Source organism: Arachis stenosperma, chromosome 4, assembly GCF_014773155.1.
Source record: "Arachis stenosperma cultivar V10309 chromosome 4, arast.V10309.gnm1.PFL2, whole genome shotgun sequence".
NCBI classification, from domain to species: domain Eukaryota; kingdom Viridiplantae; phylum Streptophyta; class Magnoliopsida; order Fabales; family Fabaceae; genus Arachis; species Arachis stenosperma.
The window spans coordinates 95,484,940-95,505,950 of NC_080380.1; the positions used below are offsets into that span (position 1 = coordinate 95,484,940).

Genomic DNA, 21,011 nt, shown 5'->3' on the forward strand with positions numbered 1-21,011 from the left:
GCATTATATACATTTTCATATTTGTTTTACGTAAAAAATAATTAGTGAATTAAAAAATATATATTGATTAATAATGTGCACAAATTTACGAATTAGGTTTTCTCGTGTACTATCAGCACATTTTAAGTTTCCATTTGAGCATAAATGTTAGAGAAAAAATCAAGTCAACGTCTAAATTTATAAAGTCAAAACAAAGTTCAATAGAGCATAAAGATCATAATTCTTAAAGTAGACAAATAAGTAATGAGCCAAAATTTCTCTTCAACATCGTATTGACCTGGCCAAAAATACTCTGTCACAAATCGACAGCTTTCACGTGATAACGGATCTGATAAGTCATCTCCAAACCATGAGTTTTTGTTCAAATTGAAGCTCCTTTTTGCAGTATGTACATCATCTCTTTATTGGGTGTATAAAATTTCATTGTATTCTTTCGGAACCTTATTGAGCTCAAACTGCCTGGAGATGTCAATTCCACCAGAGGAGATAGCATCTAAATCGTCTTACGAATCAGTATCTACCCCTTCTAGAGTATCATTAACTATTTTGCTTGAATATTCTGCTTACACTGAAAACATCAACATGCATACAACAAGCTAAGTCTACTCAAAAGAAAATGATAACTCCCAGGTCATTAGCTAGTAATTAAGAAAAAAAAGGTGTGTGAAAATGGTAAGGGAATTTTAAAACCAAACAAAAAATCTAACAACTACCATCTCTTTTGTCGGTAATTTGGATAAATTTCTTGGAAAGAAGCTCAGTAATAAAAAGTTCTATATACTTCATTTCCTCTTTTGAAGCAATATCCAACTCAACAACATGTGTGTTTCTAAAGCGCGTCTGCATCATAATAAAATGTATAGTTCATGGTCTTTTTTGTAAAGCATACTATTTCTATATGATGCACTTTCTATGCTAGTTATTTATTTTTAAACTTTAATTCAACAAGTATGTCTTCAGAGGTCCTACCAACTGCACATGTCATAAAAAAAATACCCAAATTTTTTCCCATACATTAATCTCCATTCATGAAGTTCCTACAAATTTGAACATTAACATAACAACTATTATTGCAGCAAATTTGTTAGCCTATATCAACTTAAAATATATATTATTCAAATATAGTTTAACTTAAGTTTTTAAGCGTGTGCCTAACGAACAAACGTACATAGTAACTTCGTTCGCCGTGTCCAAGTATTCGTTAGAACAAGATCATCCTGATATAGGCTCCAACCAAGACCTAACATTCAATTTACGGTATCATATGTCTCTAGTAACAGTAATTGCATGTTCTAATGAAGAGAATAGAGAGGTCATAGCCATTTCGTTAGCGAATGTTGTGCTTGCATAGCATGATGAGAAGTCCTCCTTTTTCATTTTTCCTGTTACACCACCATTTTATGTTGACTATATTGGTCAGTTGTAACAATATTGAAATTGATAATCATTTACTCGATATCATGATTTTTTTCATTGGAAATTAAGAACAACAACAATAATGATGACATTAATACTTATTTGTAAACAGATTTTTGCTGGCAACAAACATTGAAAGAAACGGAAAACTACTTTTATTCATGAAAACCAACAATTCAGTAAAGACTTAATTCAAATACGAAAATACAGATAGTAATGTAACCAGCAAACTACGTACATCATAAACACTATTAAACTTATTAATCACACACAGATCCTCTATAAATGACGTTTGCGTTTTCCATATTTCCACTATGCCAAATGTAACACCCTATTACCCTAAGCCTTACCTCATGCGTAAAGCAAAGGATAATAAAGTGCCACGACAATTCTAAAGCTCATAATAATATATGTAGAAAGAATTAATAATAAAGGTGCCCAATGAAGAAATAAAGCCCAAAACAGATATAGAAAAGCGCAAAGCGTTCACACGATATCTACAAGCGTAAAGGCACAAGATACAACATGTTGAAGATCCAAAAGATTACAAGGTATATATATATATATATATATATATATATATATATATATATATATGATAACCAAAAGAAAACTAGCCGCAGGCCGCGGAATTTAGGCCGACTAGTTATATACAGACAATTCAGAGTTTTTGAGTTAAAACAGCATACACAACCTGTCTCTCAAGTTTAGCCTCTAAGGCATGAAAGTCTAAGATATAAAAGAGAGAGTACTATAATAGAATAGCCAAAATACAAGGGATAATAAAAGATCCTTTGCTCCGTCACCATCTCGTAACTCACTGAGGTGGATTACGACCTGCATCTAAAAAATAACAACATATGGTATGAGAACCGGAGGTTCTCATTATGGTAACAGTGCTCAGTAATGTATGATATACGGTTTCGGGACGCCAAAGGCAATCCTAGAACTTCACATCAAGCATAAGATTCAAGCTTATAAAACAATTTAATAAAGTCTTTAAATGGGTTATCTATCTTAGGGGATTTCTAAACTAACAATAACACTTCTGTCTCACAACCTTCACCGGCCTAACCTCCATGCGATCCCATCGCCACCACCAACTGAACCTCCTCAGTCCCAGTAGAAAACACAAGTAATTGCATCCAAGTAATACACAAGTATATTCATGATAGCAAGTAAATCAAGAAGTAATTAAGCATGTTATACAGTTAGGCATAGGATGCAAGTATACAAAGCAAGCAAACACATAGAAAATGCACATGATGAATGTCTGTCCTATTGACAGTGATATCACTTGTCGGTTCAACTGCCAACCTGACACATCCCCTCTAGATGTTGCCTTCCAGTCACGTATATAAATATGGCCCCTGAGATATATTGCCCTAGCACACTCTTACGGGATGCGAGCGGGATATTCAGCCTCAGACCTCACATCTCAACGTAAGCAAGATTAACCACCTTCCTTACGCTAGCGCCACGACCTCAACAAGAGAGATTAACCACTGTCCTTGTCAGACGCATGGCGACTTAATAGTCTCAGCATAAAACAGTATACAACAATAGTTCTCAGTGATCGCTCTCAGTACTCAACAAATACCTCATTCAACTCCGAGTTCTAAACTTTTCTTAACCATCGATAGTTCTCAAGTCCTCAAATTCGTCATCAATATTGTACTCTGTCACAATACACAACTAGTCTGTCCTTAAAAACTTTAGAAACCTAAGGCTCCGTCTTCTAAACTCAAAATGGAAAATTACCAATTCAAATAAACTAACTCATCTTTACTAGTATTAGAGTCTAAATTACTAGCTAAGGGTCTTAATTAGTAGTTAAAGAAGTTTAGAAAGCTAGAGAACTCTTAAAAATGAAGAAAAAGTAATTTTCAACAAAATAAGGGTCTCGCATATGCGAACCTCTGCCCCACATACGCACATGATTCAAAAAGGGTGGTCGTGTATGCGACACCCTGCCCGTATATGCGAGTATCCAAAATAGAATGGAATCCTTGCATCGCGTGTTAAAAACTCACATACGCATGGGTTAAAATTGAGCTTCTGCGTACACATGCGGTGCCTGGTGCGAATTTTTGGAATGTCCACAACTGAACCGGTAAAGTGCACTGGATCGTCCAAGTAATACCTCAGGTGGGTGAGGGTCGATCCCACGAGGATTGATGGAGTAAGCAACAATGGTCGAATGATTGGTTTGGTTAGGCAGGCAAAAAAGTTGGTTTGGTAATTTGAAATCGCATTAAACAATAATTCAAGAGTAAAGAAAGCAAATAAGCGACTTGGTAAGAAATCAATAAGAGAAAGTTGTTAAGATATCGAAGATGTTTACTTTTTCGGATTAAGTTTTCTTACCAACTATTTTAATCATGCAAGATTCATTTCATGGCAAACTGTAATTGAATAAACCCTAATGTCTTAGTGATTTAGTCTCCTCTAACCTTCATCAACCAGTAATGTCTTGGTCACCTGATTCCGATTAGAGGGTTAAGTTTAATTCTAGTTTATGGCCACAAAAACCTTAATTGTCCAAAGCTAAGAGAATTATATGTCATGTATTCCGATTAGTTCTAATTAAGAACTCAATTAGAGTAATCGGTTCGTTACTCTCTAGCCCAATATATAATCCATTAATATCCTCTTTGTGCATATAATAAATTTCTTAAAACATAATACAATGTTTGTCAAATCTCCACTGATATATGATTCACCCAAGAACTAGCTACAAGTAGGAGGAGTAAGAAGACAAAAATGGCCTAGATTTTGGGATCACAAAAACTTTACACTTTTGGTAACAAATTTATATATAGGTCAATTTAATTTGAGTGGATTTCTCTTGAAAAAGTTCTTTCTTATTCTGATAATGTATTTAACGTACAATTGCATATATATCGTATCAACTACATTATAAAAAAGTATAGGCTTATAGGATTAATAATCTTTGCACATTTTTTCGTCATAAAATAAGAAAAACTACAAGGGAAGAAATTCATTTTAAGAAAATGAGACTCTCATCTAAATCGACACAAAATGTTTTATCCTAAAGCCTCGAGTGAAAAAATATTAAAAATAGAAAGACACATAGAGCTGATGAAAGAATATTTTTGGGAGGGGGAGGAGGGGTGCTAGCTTACTATCAATTAATTTCTTAAATAGCGCAACGACAATGTGATCAGTTTATGTGTTGGTCTCCAACAATGCACAGGTAAAGCAATAGTTTTCATATAAGGTGAGTGCTCACAAACATATTCATATGATACATAAATCTTGTGGTATCAAAAAAAAAAAGAAACATGTTATCTTTTCCTTCGTCTGTAGCTCTTCATTCTTTGAATCTTTATTAGAGTATCTCCATTCCTATAATTCAGGGAGCACTCAAACCTCAAGTATGTAAAATTGTTGTCCAATGCCCAATTAGTCTCATCCTCCTGAGCATCAAATGATATGATGAATAATGTCATAATCTAGCAGTTACACATTGAACTAATGGTTCATATTATGAATTTTAAAAAACTATTATCAATAATTTTCTCAATCGAACCATCTATCTTTCTGTTTATCTATCTATTTTATAACATATAAAAGTTGATATCAACCTTTTTCGCAATGAGTTTAAACTGTCTTTTCTTTGCTAATGATGTCACGTAAACAGTTCTAATGTTTTGGCAAAAGATAAGAATCAACCAATCATCCTTTAATAAAAAATTTTAAAAAAGTTAAAAGAAAAATATCTTATTTATTATTATTCATTTAAAATGTAAAGTACTAATTAAATATAATGCAATAAACATACACTAAAAATGTCATAATAATAATTATAAAAAAATTTAATTACAAATATTTAAATTCTACAACTTATACATCTTAAGACCCCTTACTATTACCCTATTTGCTCTATTTATACATGCAACATAAGATTCTTACTACTATTTGTTTCTTAATCTCTCATACCAATTGTCAAATATTCTTCTAAGTAGGTTTAAATTTGGAACATCTCCTCACCAAGTACATTCAAATATATCATAATTATAAACTTAATTCATAATTTTACATTATATTTTTTGTGTTTTTCATTCTCATTCATTTTTTTCTAACTTTTTCTTTAATTATTTACAAACTAAAGAACACCACGTGAGAACACAAAGTATGACAACTAAGATAAATTTGAAAAAAATAAAAAACAAATAAAGATGTAGCTTTGTACAGTACAACTCTAATATAAAAAATCTATATTTTTTTAATAAAGAAATTCAAATTTTTTTTAAATAATAAACTATATTTTAATTTATATTACATTTTAGTTGAATAATTATATAGAATTATATATCCATTGTAAAATAACACTACAAGAAAAACGTTGAATACCGTTAGATTTACTGTCAGAAAATATCAGCTGGTATAAACCTCGTCGGTAAATATTTCTTGTCAGATTTTTCTGGTCTGACAGTAGTTACCGTCGATTTTTCTGACGGAATTTAGAGAATACAAAAATATATCGTGGTCATGTTACCGTCGGTATAATCTGACAGTAACATTTTGGTGCCACTTTGTTCGTTTTCCTGCCATATTACCGACGGATTTATCCGACGATAATACCAAGGGAAATGTTATATAAATTTTTTAAAAAAATAATGTTACCATCAGAATAGTCCGACGGTAATTCCAATAGTAGCATTTTTATTTTATTTTTTAAATTATCGTTTTACGTCCATTTCTAGTGTACCTTGATAATTAACAATTGAAATAATGCTTCAAACATGATGTGAAGTACAAAAAATTTAAATTACAAATACCAAGTGATAGTAACTGAAATATCTAAATAATGCTAACTATATTACATTCACAGAACTATGTTTATATTCACTAAAACATATATTACAGATACTTATTATTTCTTAAAGAAATACATATCACAAAACTATGTTTATATTAACACTCAGATTCATCATCTTCTTCCTCTGGTTCACCATCCTCCTCTTCCGATGTAGTTTCTTGATTATCATCGAACTCGTCTTCCTCTTCTTTATCGTCATCGACCCTGTCTTCTTCTTGAAGATCATCGTTCTCTGGTAGAAGTGCGTCAGCATCTAGTCCAAGGTCAATGATGTCATCATTCATATCAGCAGATCTAAGGGAGACCGGCCCACCACTATCAAGCACCATTTTTGAAGGAGTTGGATTGTCAATCTGGTAAGGTTATTGACCCTCTATCATATCATCAGATACGATACAACCTCTTGGCTTAGTCTTAACCACAACCACCTAACTAGACTTCCATGAACCCAGATAAGGCAAATAGTATGATTCATGTCGAGAAATCTTCGATGGCAATCAAACCATGAATTCTTGTTGCCATTTGTCAGCCAAAATGCCTTTGTATATAGTCCATACAAACGGGAAAATCAATTTTCACTACATTTAGAGCCAATTTTCAAACTAGCTTCTTTGCTTCGTAGTGGTTTCGGGGGATGCTAGATGACCCTATAGGTACTTGTTCGTTGCAAAGGGTGGCCCACTTATGAAAAGACTTTTGGGTATGATTTGACTCCGACTTAATACTCGTCATTCTAACACACGTAGACAACTCCGAATGAACGGATCCATCGTACAAAGGTTTCGCAACAGCATCTAACAGATGATAAAACCTCTTCGCTTCTGGGTTAGTCTCTTCTTCAGGCTCTTCCAATTTCCTCTCATCTATTGAATCACACACCATCTCATTGTATCTCTCCTGTTTAGCCTCCCAAGTTATTTCATCGATGTTTAGGTCTCTCACCACCAGAACTCTCGTTGATTGACAATCGGACCTATTCAAATTAAAGGCAGACCGGTTAATTTTCTGCTCGTCCACTTCTCCATATTCTGTCCGCACCCAATACCCATCCTTGAACCCATTACGATAGAAGTGAAGTGTTATGTCTGCAGATCCTAACCACTTAGTCAGTCAACACTTTTGACATAGACACCTAGAAACCCTTTCAAATATAAACAGTTCTATGTTGAAAACATGCGCGACAAATGCATCAATCCCCTCAGAATTCGGGTTTTAGACACCCCGGTCCATCGTTATCCTTATCATACATCTACAAATGATGACTTGGAATCATATCGAAATACACACCCTAGAATTCAACGAACAACAGAAATTATTTAAGTTTCTAGAAAATTTGGCAGAATATCCCCTATAATTAGAAGCTCATGCCGCATACAATTATTATTTTCTGACAAACCAAACTTGTTTTAAACAATTTAAACAATAATTTGGCAGAACATCTCCTTAATTCAGCGACTTCCATGAAATAAATACAACAGCTTTCATATAGGAAACAACTGCAGGCATAAATCATTAACATATAGGCATTCAATAAAACATCAAATCCTAACCGTTCTAGAGTGCAACCCTATATAACTCCACCATTTTCCAGCAAACAAGGGTTTCGATATGGCGCCACTAGGCGATCTTCTCCAACTTCTGTTCTAAAACTCTATCCTAGGAAAAGTAAGTGCAACATAAAATTTAAACAATGAGTAAAGTATCGTTTTTGTCCCCAACGTTTGGGGTAAGTCCTATTTATGTCCCTAACATTTAAATCGTCCTATTTGTATCCCTAACGTTTATAAAAGTGATTCAATGTTATCCTACTATCAATTATACAAACAAATTAGATTATATTTTTCAATTATTCTCACTTAGATGTATTCATTCTCAATTAGGTCTCACTTGGATGTGTTCAATTTTAATATTATACTCACTATTTGTGTTTATATTCAATTATGTCCCTATAAAAGTGAATTATGTAAATGATGTAAGAATTAGTTTCAACTTTTGATGAGCTATTTTTCAGAGTGGATCATCAATTCTATCCCAGACATTTGTATTCTAACTTTAAGAAGAGATTTTTAAAACTCAAACTAAAGCGTTCATGATGTGTAATTGACGGCAGGATAACATTGAATCACTTTTACAAACGTTAGGGATACAAATAGGACGATTTAAACGTTAGGGACCCCAAACGTTGGGAACAAAAATGATACTTTACTCTTAAACAATTCATTATATTCAGAGATAGAAAATGAACCTGGAATATTATTGCACAGACAAACAAAGAAGAAAAGTCCTAATACCAAGGTACTCCTAATAAAGACAATGTACATATATGTATATAGACATGAGTATAATAGCCACTAGTCACGACTTGCGAAATTTAGGCCGACTAGGATACAGTAATAAAATTAGTTGACAACAGTAATTTTCTTATCTCTCCCAAAATATACATCAAAGACTCTTTAGGCAAGTTTTCAAAAGGAAATAAATACATAATAAAAGGTTTTCAAAATAAGTTCAGAGAGATTCTAACAAAAGTAAAACAGAATCCAATGATCTTCGCTATCTCGCAGATAAATCACAATTCATTGTTGAGTACTTGGACCTGCATCTGAAAAACAGAGAATATATACAGAATGAGAACCCCCGACCCATGGGTTTCCAGCACGGTAAAAGTGCCAAATAAATACAAGGCACTATAATAAGAACTTATTAAGCGTCCTAATCTTCCTTTCATCAATTGTCCACCCTAGGTTCTCACTACTTAGGCAACTGTCCTAGAGGTTACTAAGTCTAATTCAATTTATCATCTTTTCCAACTTTTCAACTTTCCAATTTCTCAATTAGAATAGAACCAGCACTAACTAATTTGACTCAGTAATTCCATATCAGCCATCTCGTATATTCACTTGGAGCAAGTGAAATCACTGAACTGCGTCTACCCAGGGAGCTCAATTTATCTTATTTAATATTCATCATTATTAATCAATCATTTTATCATCTCGTTTCAACAAAGACAGCCCTCGGCGTCAACCAACACTAGCATAAGGGACCTCTCAGTTGTACAAACACAAACAATGCAAATAAGTAATACACAAGTAAGACAGTTAATGCAAGTAAGCAAGTAGGAGTTAAGCATATAACATATTCAATTAGGCAAATTCATATAATTAAGCAAACCCAAACAAATCAAATATATGTGAATGATGTAGTGAGAGAATCAAACATCAAGCCAGAGAATCCTCAATCTCAACTTGCCTATACGTGAGCGGGATAACACCACCGTCCTCACAACACAAAACTTATTGCCTGCTTAATCATAATCACAACACAAGAGTGGAAATCCTCTACCTCAACTCGCCTATTCATTTCGGCATATAGGCTGTGTTTGTTTACAGAGACAGGACACTAAGACATGGACACAGAAACACAAAATCATGTTTGGTAGAGGAGACATGGACAGAGACAGTGTGTCCAGAGACACTGAATTAATGTATTTTGTATCCATCTTGACAGGAAGGACACAGGGACACTAACAAGGGACACAACTTATTTTTCATTATTTTTGTTAATTTTTCATAATTATATTTTTTATTATTATATTTTTCATCTCAAATTTTTTGAATGAAAAAAAAATGAGAATAAATTAGATTTTCATAATTTGTTCTAGTTTATCACCAAACAGAATACAAGAATACAAAATTTTGTGTTTCTGTCCATCAGTGTTTTGTCCTGTCTTGTTCTCAGTGTTTTGTCCTGTCCTGTTCTCAGTGTCTTGTCATGTCCTGTTCTCAGAAACAAATGCAGCCATAGTGCCTGTCATACTTCACCATCATCCTCATTATCAATCTTGTGATAATCATTATTCTCATTATCAATCTCATCTCAATTCATATTCAATCTTAATTAAGTTCATTCATCATTATCCATTCACTCTCATCATCAATTATCTCATTCATAATCATCATATATCACTTAACATCTTGTTCATTTCTCTCAATTTTACTAACTCAATTCATTTGACTTTATCCCTAACTTGTCCATCCTTAATTCCACCGGATCTAGACTCATATCAAAGTTTATAAAAGTTTAGAAGGCCAAAAGAATGGTTGAAAGCCATAAAAAACATATTTTTCCAAATTCTGGGAGGTTGTGCGTACGCATGCAAGTGGTGTGCATACGCATGGGCTGAAAATTTGGGTGTCCACGTATGCATGCAAAGGTCCGCGTATGTATAAGGTGAAAATTTAGTAAGTCGCATACGCATGCATGGTGCCGCGTACGCATGACCCTAATTTTGGACCATTCCGCGTATGCATGCAGTGTCCGCATACGCAAAGACACTTGGCAGAGGCCAATGCACGTGTACACATGTCAAAGGCCACGTACGCATCCATATCAGAAAACAGAAAATCTGATATGTTGCAGAAATTAGTTTTTCAGTCCAATTTTCAAAACCTCGTAATTTTTTCCACAAAATTTCTTTTTCAACCATTCTTGAACCGTTGGAAAGATCGATAAATGAATTTTCATAAAAATCTAATGTTGAAAGTTTTCCAACTCCGAGGGCCAAGTTACGGCCTGTTAAAGTTGGTCAAAAATCTTTTTTATACCAAAAAGTAGAATTTACCAATTTTTCCAAAGATTCATAAGCCTCTACTAAATTCAATCAACAATTTTACCACAAACCAACCCATTTCATATTCTTACACTTAACCAAATTCAAACCTACTTCATTTAATCTTTTTCACTCATAAATTATTTTTTCAGCCGCAATATTAGACAGCTCTCAGCCCGTATTGCTAGTCAAATTTTCAGTGTGCGTTTCCACACAGAAAACTATGTTTTTCAATGTGCGTTTTAAACTATTCTTTCTTTATCCAAAATTTTGAAAGTTAAAAAATATAGAATATTATGTTTTGTGATAGTAAAAATTTCTATTGAGTGTTTATATTGCTAACAAAAAAAAATTTCAAAAAATAGTAATTTTAAATAAGTTTTTAAAAAATTAAAAAACATAACAAAGATATATATATATATTCTTAGGGTTAGTTTAAATTGACTTTTGAAAAAAAGTACTTATTTTTTTATTTTTTCAAAAAAGATATATTTTTACATACAAAAATTATTTTACAATTGGATAGACTTTTTAAAAATAGTTTTTAAGTATTAAAAATATATTTTACTTCTGCTTTTTTTAAAGTAAAGTATTATTAGCTTTTAGAAAAAGCAAATAATTTGCTTTTTTTAATAAAAGTACTTTTTTTTAAAGACGTATTCAAATAAGTTTTAAATTGAATAAAAATACTTTATTTTTTAAGAAAATGACTTTTTTTATTCAAAACACCCAATCCAAACTAATATAATTAGAAAAATAAAATATTTTCGTTCCTTAAAATTTAAAAATCTTACGCCTAGTGAATTGTTATTGTAATTTTTTTTGTGATCCACATAAAACTTAAAAATACATGAAAAAGAAGTCTAGTGATTGAATTTTGCTTCGACTTTTGGTATGTACCTTCTAAATACTTATCCAAATGTTACTTACAAAAAAGTTCAAATCAAACACACCAAGCATTGCCAAATAACTTAGATATATCTTTTGGAGTTATTTTGTATCCTACATAAACTTACAGGTATTGTTTTGGTAATTTATCATACTATTTTATTTTATTCTGATTTTTTTCTTTAAATCTCAGTTATTGTGTAAAAGGGCAGCCTGAAGGCGCAAAGACACTAGTTCAGTCATTGTTCCCTGATGTTAACCTCGAAGCGCATACTTTAAGTAAACAACGAAAATAATCTATAACAACCACAAAAGTAGCTTTCACCAATATCATTTATAACCATGTACCAAAAACAGAACCAATAATTAAATTTATATAATGTACATTTGAATATACATTCTAGTACTTTGTCCAAAAATTAAATTGATCCTGAAAAGATGGAACAAGAAAGCCTTCTAAGGCTCTCACTACTAATTTAAGAAGAATTCACAACAGAAAATTCTTCATGGGAGGAAAAGATGTTATACACTGTCATCTTATTGATTCTTGTGTTGAATTTTCTTGTTTTCTTCCCAACTTTTCATCCCTTCTCCATTTTTCTCTTGTCTGCTAAATTATTTCCTAATCAACTTTTTTAATTTACAATGAACTATGAATAAAAACCGCCTCAGGTATCTATGATGACGGCACATTGAAATGGAAAAGCCATGATATGACGAATGCGAAAACCATACAAGCAAGAAGAAAGTTTAGGAAGCGATGACCATGCCAAAATCTTCGAGCTTCTGCTGGAGTTGCATGTGTTGAAAGTGCAGCTATTGCAGCAGGGTTGTTCCCGTCACTAGAATGGTCAGTTGTGCCATGAACATTCCGTGCAACGTAATGACAAATTTCGCAGGTCCTACTCAAAAACACACAAAATTAGAGAAACATACAAATTTTTAAAGTGAAATGAAAGGTCCACCAAGGCAAACCACTACTATCACTGCAATTATTGCTGATACCCAGACCAAAATTCAGTAACACTGATGCAATTCAAAGAGGTCTGCTTCTAATAATCCTTTTTTTTTCAGTGTCCGCTTCTAATAATATGATAATCAGAATATCACAAAAAATATCTGATTTCAGCTTCTTTGTAGAAAAAATCTTCATTTAGCTTTTTCAATTATAAAGAAGATTTGAGTTGTAAAGTCACTTTTTCCAAAAACAAATCGGGGAAATTATGTATAACAACAAGAATGAAGTCTTATCCCACTAGGTGGGGTCGACTATATAGATCAAATGATGCCATTGAACTTTGTATGTATCATGTTTACAGTATCACTATTTACACATAGATCTTCTTTGACTACCTCATGTATGGTTGGTCTTGGGGAAAAACGTAGGGAAAAAAAAAAAGAAGGGAATAGGGTTAGTGTGCTTGAACTTAAAAGCATCATAACAAAACCCTGGAAACTTTTTACAGTTCTCAAACTCCAACATACTTTGCAATAAAAGAACTTGATCAAAATCTAACAAAGTTGATCATCATAACTTTCTATACTAAGTGTTCATGGCATAAAGATATGACACTAATCGGAATAATTCTCAATCTTATAGTAAATAGTTTATTAACACTAGTTAGCTCATCTTGCATCATCTTCTGTGTACAAGAGAATAAATTACCTTCAAACAAACTAACAACTTTCTTTGCAGAGCATGTTGCACTTTACCCCCAAAACCAAGGAAAAGAAGACAGTATCATGAATTATATGGCACAGATTAAGGCATCAAATACATCCATTAAAAATTATTCTGAAATGGGATAGATTCATATTCTGTTCCATTAACGGATTTTAAATTAGCCATGGAAAAATATCGCACTCGGATGGATTTAGATAAGACAATAAATCTTTTCTTACACAAATTGCTTTCCAATTTGACATTAAGGCATTGAAAACCACCAATCCATAGATAAAGTATGCCCTACCATGTATTCATAGAAAGTACAGAAAACTTAAAACTCAAAAAAACTTTGATTTAGAGTTCGAGAACTATAATTAAAATCAAGGATTGGCATGTGGCACTGAGAAAAAGGTTTTCAACTGTCATATTAATATATTATCTGCAAGTAAAACAACATGGAATATTTTACTTCATAAGATTGGAACAAGGATCTTGTCAATTTTTACTGATAATGTAGTAGTGCTCACAAGTCACAACAATTATGCAATACAGAAAGTTGATCATTATCAACCATCTTAAATGATCAGATAATTAGGACCAGTGATTTATTGATTTAAATATTCTAAGGTGGCACATCACTAATCAACAAGCATCAAACTAAGATATTTAGATACAGGAATATGAGGCCACAAGGCACAAGGGTCAAATCTCCACTTTGAAAGAGATTAAAAACAATAAGAAAGAATATGAAGTTTCCTAAATTTCAGAAAAGGGACAAGAAAAAAATTCCAGTGGTGCTTTAGACATGTCAGCTTAATGAGTGTGGGACAGAGTTATGCTTTTACGTATGCCATTTCTCTTTTTCATCACATTCTTTAAAATATCTTAATCTTCTTCTAAACAACTTTCCCTTTGTTTAAGAAATCATAGAGAGACATAGCATGTTACCAATTTGTGTCTTTAAAACACTATAAAATATATGTTTTCAAGCACTTTTGTCATCATCATCTTCAGCTTTACACTCATCACTCAGTTAAACAATCCACAACCCTAATCCTCTATGATTTCTTTTGGAAAAATAAAATCCCCTTCAACAAGGAAACCATAGCTGTAAGTAATTGAGAATATTTGTCAGAATCAGCACCAAGACATAGAACAAGTATACATATAGAGCAGTACCAAACAATCCAATTCTCAATTCCATGAATCATAAACAAGATGGTGTCCAAAATATCCACAGAATCAATCAAATTCAGCATTACAAAAACATAAAAAAAAAAAAAAAAAAAAACCAGATTTTGCAGTTAAAAAGAGTGAAGTAAAGATGGGATTTTATACTCACAAATTCCCCTTAATCTTGAACCATGTCTCAGCACATATTTTGTGAGCAGCAGCAAGATCATCTTTACAAGCACAACCCAATTCAATTGGAACACCAGACTCAGAACTATCACTCTCCAAACCCATGTGACAAATTCTACAATCCCTCTCCACTTTGTGATTATTATTAATAATATTATTATCCAAATGCACTTTGATTTCAGGAATCGCAGCTGCATTTCCCAGCTCCACAGAGAAATCAGAAGCAAAAGAAGCCCTCCCAGAATCATGAACAACAGCAGCAGCTTCAAGATCAGAGACACATGAAAAGCTGCAATCATCAAATGCTGAGCCACCATCACCATGTGTTGAATAGAAATGAGAGTGGCTTGAACCACCCTCTTCTGCATCAGATAAATACACGCTACCATCATCATCACCACTCCCAACACCTCCAACAACAGCATCATCCTCATGATTTCCTTGCTCTAAATCAATAACATGGGACATCTGCAAAGTTGACATTTTTCTGACCAAGAAGAAAAATAAAAGAAAGAAAAACAACAATGTTTCTCCTTTTTTTCTCAGACGGTGGAAAGAAAAATATATGCAATGCCTCAAATTCTAGAACTTTGGGCTTTGTGTTCAACAAGAAATGTCCTTATGTCCATATATAAAATATATTTATAAATTTATAATATGCGCAAAAAGACAAAAACACACGAATAAAATGGGGGTTAAGGAGGTGAGAAACTAGATTAGGTGTCAATTGCATTCAACCCCATTCGAGTAAAGTTCCTAAAGTTTAAGTTTTGGAAGAAGCTGAGGTAAATTGCATCAATTTACTACTGAGTTAGAAAAAAATGGGATAAGGGTATATGAGAAAGTGAACGGGTGTGTTTGTGTGGCGAAACAGGGACAGAAAGTATTGGAATGGTTGAAGAAGAAGAAGAAGGAGGAGGAGGAGGAAAAAGAAGACGACAAGGACTGAAAGGCTACAAGGGACACAAGACGTACAAGACTAGAGAAAGAGAGAGCACACATCGGAAAAAGGTTGAGAAACTAATTAATATATATATATATATATATATATATATATATATATATATATTTTTTTTTTTTACGAAAGATAAAGAGACTCAAATCCGCAATTTTTTTAAATAAATAAGAAGCGACTATGTCATTTGAACTATAGTTTATTGGCTACTTTATAATATCTTTCAATTTTATTACATTTTTAGTTTTTAATTTTAAAATTAAAAAAATATTACTAAATATTGAAAAAGTATAACTTTAATTTTGATTAAATTTTTTAAATATTATCATAATTTCATAGTCTCTGTAAACACTAGAAAATGCATATAACGTGTGAAATTAAATTCGTACTAATCACCTAATTACCAATTTGGAAAATAATTATCTAATATATAAAATAAAATAATAAAAAATCAAAGCATTTAAATTATATATTTAAAGTTTTAAGGTAAGTCATCACAAATAATAATACTAATAACAATAACAATAGAAATAATAAAATAAATAAATAATAATTAGGCGAGATAACAATAATAATAATAATATCTACACAATCAAATCAAATTTAATACCAATAATATTTACATGTGATTTTTTTTAAAAAAATATTCATTATATAATCTTAATTTTTTTTTTCGTCGAATGAAATTGTCAAATCCAAATAAAATTTTTGACGGTGATAGAAAAGATAATTTTTTACAAGATGATATCATGATTTCACCAAAACAGTTTAAACATTTTTCTTGTTATTAATTAATTAGGGTTAAATACGATTTTGATTCTTAAGATATAAGTCAAAAATTTTATTCATTTTTAATTTTTTTTTTGATATAAAATTATCTCTAAAGTTCAATTTGGTTTTAAAATTATCTTTTTAGACAAAAATACCCTTCTACCCTAATTTATCTCAATCCCTCATCTTCCCCATTCACTGCAACAAAAAGAGAGAAGAGAGACAGAGACGCTGGCGGCAGCAACATGGGAGAGTAGAGATGCAGGCGACAGCGACGCTGGCGAAAGTACACACTGGCAATAGCCATCCGGACGAGAAGAGACGCATCCGACAGCGACGTAGGAGGGCAGACACGCAGACAGTAGCGACGCGGACGAAAAAAGACGCAGGCAGCAACAACTCGGACGGGCACAGGCGGTCGTGGCAACGATGCGGGTGGGCACAGATAGTCGCGGCAGTAACGCGAGCAGGCACAGGCGCTCACGGTGGTCTGAGTCATCCTCTTCTCATCACAGTGGTCACCCCCCATTCGTGCTCCCTCAAGCTCTGTCCTTCAGCCTCTCTTCAGATAATTTTCTGAGTATCTGGTGATGATTTTTGTTGTTACTTGTTGCTGATTTTTTTTTTCATTCTCTGTTAGTTTTTTGTTTTTGTTGTTGCTGATTCTCTTCGTTCATCTCTCCCCTTTTCTGGTTCGATCTCTAAAAAATTGTGAGATTTGTGTGAGAAATTGGTGTTGTTGATTGTAAAATTCCGATAAATTAATTTATAAATTAACTATAAACAAAAAGATTATGAATTTAATATTTATAATTTGGAGAATTACCGATGAGAATTTAATTTAAAACATAAAATCAAGTACTTATCTTAAAGATTTTGACTCTAAGTGTGACCAAACGGAAAAAACTCAAAAAGGGCCCATGTTGGGCCCAAGCCCACACATATATAAGATCATAACTTAGTGATTTCAACACTCATTCTCCCCTTTCTTTGAGAGAGCCACGGACAAAAAGAAAAAAGTGGAGAGAACTTGCCCTAAATAGTAAATACTATTTATTACCACCTTCAATCCTACATACCTTTTAATTCGTAACTCTGATTAGCGACCCTTTTACGGCCACGCCTCGGATCCCTCTTGTAACACTCTCACTATCAGAATGTCACGCTTCCAACTGTGCCACTCTGATAGCTTGGATATTACAACGACTCTAAACATATTTAATACTAAAATAGGAGCCCGTTTAAAACTTAAAACTGCATAACCTTTCAAAAATACCTTTTCCTGAAAACATATATATATATATATATATATATATATATATATATATATATATATATATATAGAGCAGATACAATATTTTAGAATTATATATCTACATAACAATAACTTACAAACATACATATCACAAATTCCTATCCCTCTTACAAAATTGGTAAAGATAAAGGCGAGGGAAAAATAATAATAACTAAGATAATACAAAAATTTTGAATAAACAGAAAATAAAATAAACTTTTTCGAATTTCGTCACCCACATCCTGAAAAGGAAAAACCTGTAGGGGAGTGAGAACATCGTCCTTGTTGGTTCTCACTATAGGGTTACATAATTGCTATAATAAGATATGTAAAATAAAACTTTTTTTTTAAAGTACAATGATCATTGCTCGTCTTATGTATCTTTTTAAAAATCCAAAGGTTCACATTCAAAATCCAAAAATCCTTTTTAAAGAGAACTCGGTTAATTCCTCAAAATCAAAAACCTTTTTTTCTTTCTTGTAAAATCTTAAAAGTTTTTCCTAGACAGTATGAATGACCAACCTACTCTAAATATAGGTCCATTAAGTCTATGTTGAACCAGTTTAATTTTTCATACCTTACTAGACCATAAACATAAAGGAAGTGACCTAAGTTGTATAAATGATCATTCTGTTCCAAGCATAGGTTCATTAAGTCTATGTTGAACCAGTCTGATATTTTACACAGAACTAGACCTCAAACACATACCAGCCACGGTCTCAGGCCCATCACATCATCAAACACGACCCCCTACCCAAACAACTCAATCATCAACCAATCACCACAATCCAAATAATTTCAGTCACAAACACAAGTAAAGAGGTTCAAACACAATCAAAGCAGTTACATCAAGTATAGCAATTAGCAGTTAAATATAATTATTCACATAGGCAAACCAATTACAAGATGCACATCCAAACAATGTCACATAGATGCATATGATGAATGCCTATCCTACTGGCTCTAATATCACATTGTTAGTTCAATTGCCAATCCGACACATTCTCATGGGAATGTCGTCTTTCGGTCATGAATATGAATGGGATCCCCCATGGATATAGTTCCGGGCAAACTACCCACAAACATAGTGCCGGACACACTCTTTTGATCCGAAAGGATGTGAGTAGGATACTCTACCTCCGACCTCACATTTACATGTAAGCGGGATTAACCACCATCCTTACACCAGTGCCGCAACCTTAACAAGTGGGATTAACCACCGTCCTTGCCAAGTGCAAGTGACTTATCAACAATCTTAGTAATATCCACAATCAATCAGGCTTAAAATCTTATTTCGAAAAAATCATTCTTGACCCATTTACTTTCAATAACAAACAAATTCAAGGACCACTTTTTCTCAATTCGATTCCCTTTCAAAACAGAGCCACTTCCTACAACATCTTTCCAAAACTCCTAAATGAATTCAAAACCAAGCCAATTTAAAATCTCTTCTGAAAAACTCAAAATCATTCATTCTAAATCAGGATTTACTCATAAAATTTCTCAGCAGAGACTCAAGATTTTAGGGGAGAATAACCTAACTCATTTTCTTAAATTCATTGACAACCTCTAGAACCTTAGCTTCTTGATTTGAATAAAGAAAATAGAATTTATACCAAAATCAAGTCATGTATGCAAATATTTCAAACCAATTTCAAAACCAACTTACTTAAACCAAAACCAAATCATCTAAACTGAAAACCAATTTCAATTTCATTCTTAAATCTGAAGCGTTTCCAAAGGCTTGGAAATTATTTTAGTTTTGCTAAATTAAAATTTCAAAGAATACTTCAAACTTTTCCTGAAAAGTCGTAAAGTGAAATTAGTCAATCGAAATTCAAGTTTCTTTTAAATCCACTGAAACTCCTCCAAATCTGCTTACTTAAACAAATTCCAAAACATAAGTATTTTCATCTTTAAACCGACTTTAATACATAATTCTTTTCTTAAATAAATCACATTCTAAATATAATAATTTTCTTAATAAAATAAGTTCAAACGTAATTCATTTATCAATAATTTAATTCAAAGCATAATTCATTATTTTCAAAATAACGTTTCAAACAAAGCTTCAGATTTTATAGAAATTTCGGCAGCACCTCTCCTAAAACTTGGACTTTACCACCCTTTTCAGGTCCCAACCAAGCCAATCCTCTATCCTTTCTAAGAGGTTCAAGACCAAATCAGTTTTCAATAAAACAAAATTCAGACTTTCAAATATTAAAAATCATTTCAAATCAACCTAATCAGAAATCTCCAACTTTACTAAATCAGACAATATTTCAACAGACAACCATATTCATCCTAGACAAATCAGAGAATTCATAAGACTTACATAATCACCAGAAATGTGTTTCGCACATCATATCAATTTATAACAATTCTAATTTAAAATAAATTAGTTTTTAGAAAAAGCCCCTACCACGACAAGCCAAAATCATAAACCACATGCGTCAACAGAACTCTTTTCTCTCAGCCCAAAACCTCAGTCCCTGATCACTTTCGCAGCAATCATGGCAACTTAAAAGCGACATGCAACACTCAGAACACGATCCTACATTACCAAAACTTCAGAGTTTATGACCAAACATAACAGAATACTAACGCATGAGTTTTTGAAATATAAACACTTAATATAATAAGAAAACAAAACAGCAGCAATCGCTGAACTGGTTTGGCGGTAGCCCCGGCAGCCATCCCAAGTGACAGCGGCGAACAAAACTCTGGCGATGGCGACTGAGACAGACATGCAGAAATGATAAGGCTCCTAGAAACTCAAAAGAACGTAAACCAAACTCAAAACCCTTACAGGCGGTGGGTTTTAGTGGTGGCAGAGGCTCGGCCTGAAGCTTCGGCAGTGGCGGATTTGGCGGCGGTTCAGACGAAGATGGCACCGATGACACAAACGGCGACTGGGTGCGGTGGCTGGACTAGTCGCGGCCCTCCCTTCCTCGCGAACATCTTCCTCTGCTTCACTCATGGACGATGGCGATGCTAGCTCCCCTCGGAGAGAACGACGGCGCAGATAGCTGCAGCAGTGACGACAGGCTTCACGACGAGCAGGAAGGCGGTGACAGGGACCCCGCGAAGATGACGACGGACGCAAGGCAGCGACGGTTTGCATGGATGGCGCGAGCTCCTCCTTCCTCCCTCCTCCACCGGCGCTCTTCTTCTCTCTCGGATCTCCTCTGCTCCTCTGTCAAC

General features: G+C 33.3%; 1 protein-coding gene across 1 annotated transcript; it reads right to left on the bottom strand.

The window, feature by feature from the left end:
• Positions 1-12,102: 12,102 nt before the first annotated feature.
• On the bottom strand, positions 12,103-15,784 carry LOC130973719 (uncharacterized). The gene is made up of 2 exons (XM_057898355.1): positions 14,768-15,784; positions 12,103-12,661 (listed from the first exon to the last, which is right to left on the bottom strand). Exons 1-2 carry the CDS (start codon positions 15,268-15,270, stop codon positions 12,436-12,438), a joined length of 729 nt encoding a protein of 242 aa, XP_057754338.1. The 5' UTR covers positions 15,271-15,784; the 3' UTR covers positions 12,103-12,435.
• Between the last annotated feature and the right edge of the window lie 5,227 nt (positions 15,785-21,011).

Coding starts and splice junctions, on each gene's coding strand:
- LOC130973719 (XM_057898355.1), bottom strand. CDS start 15,270: ATGTCAACTTTGCAGATGTCCCATGTTATTGATTTAGAGCAAGGAAAT. Junction 12,662..14,767: donor TTCAAGATTAAGGGGAATTT/GTGAGTATAAAA, acceptor GTTTTTGAGTAG/GACCTGCGAAATTTGTCATT.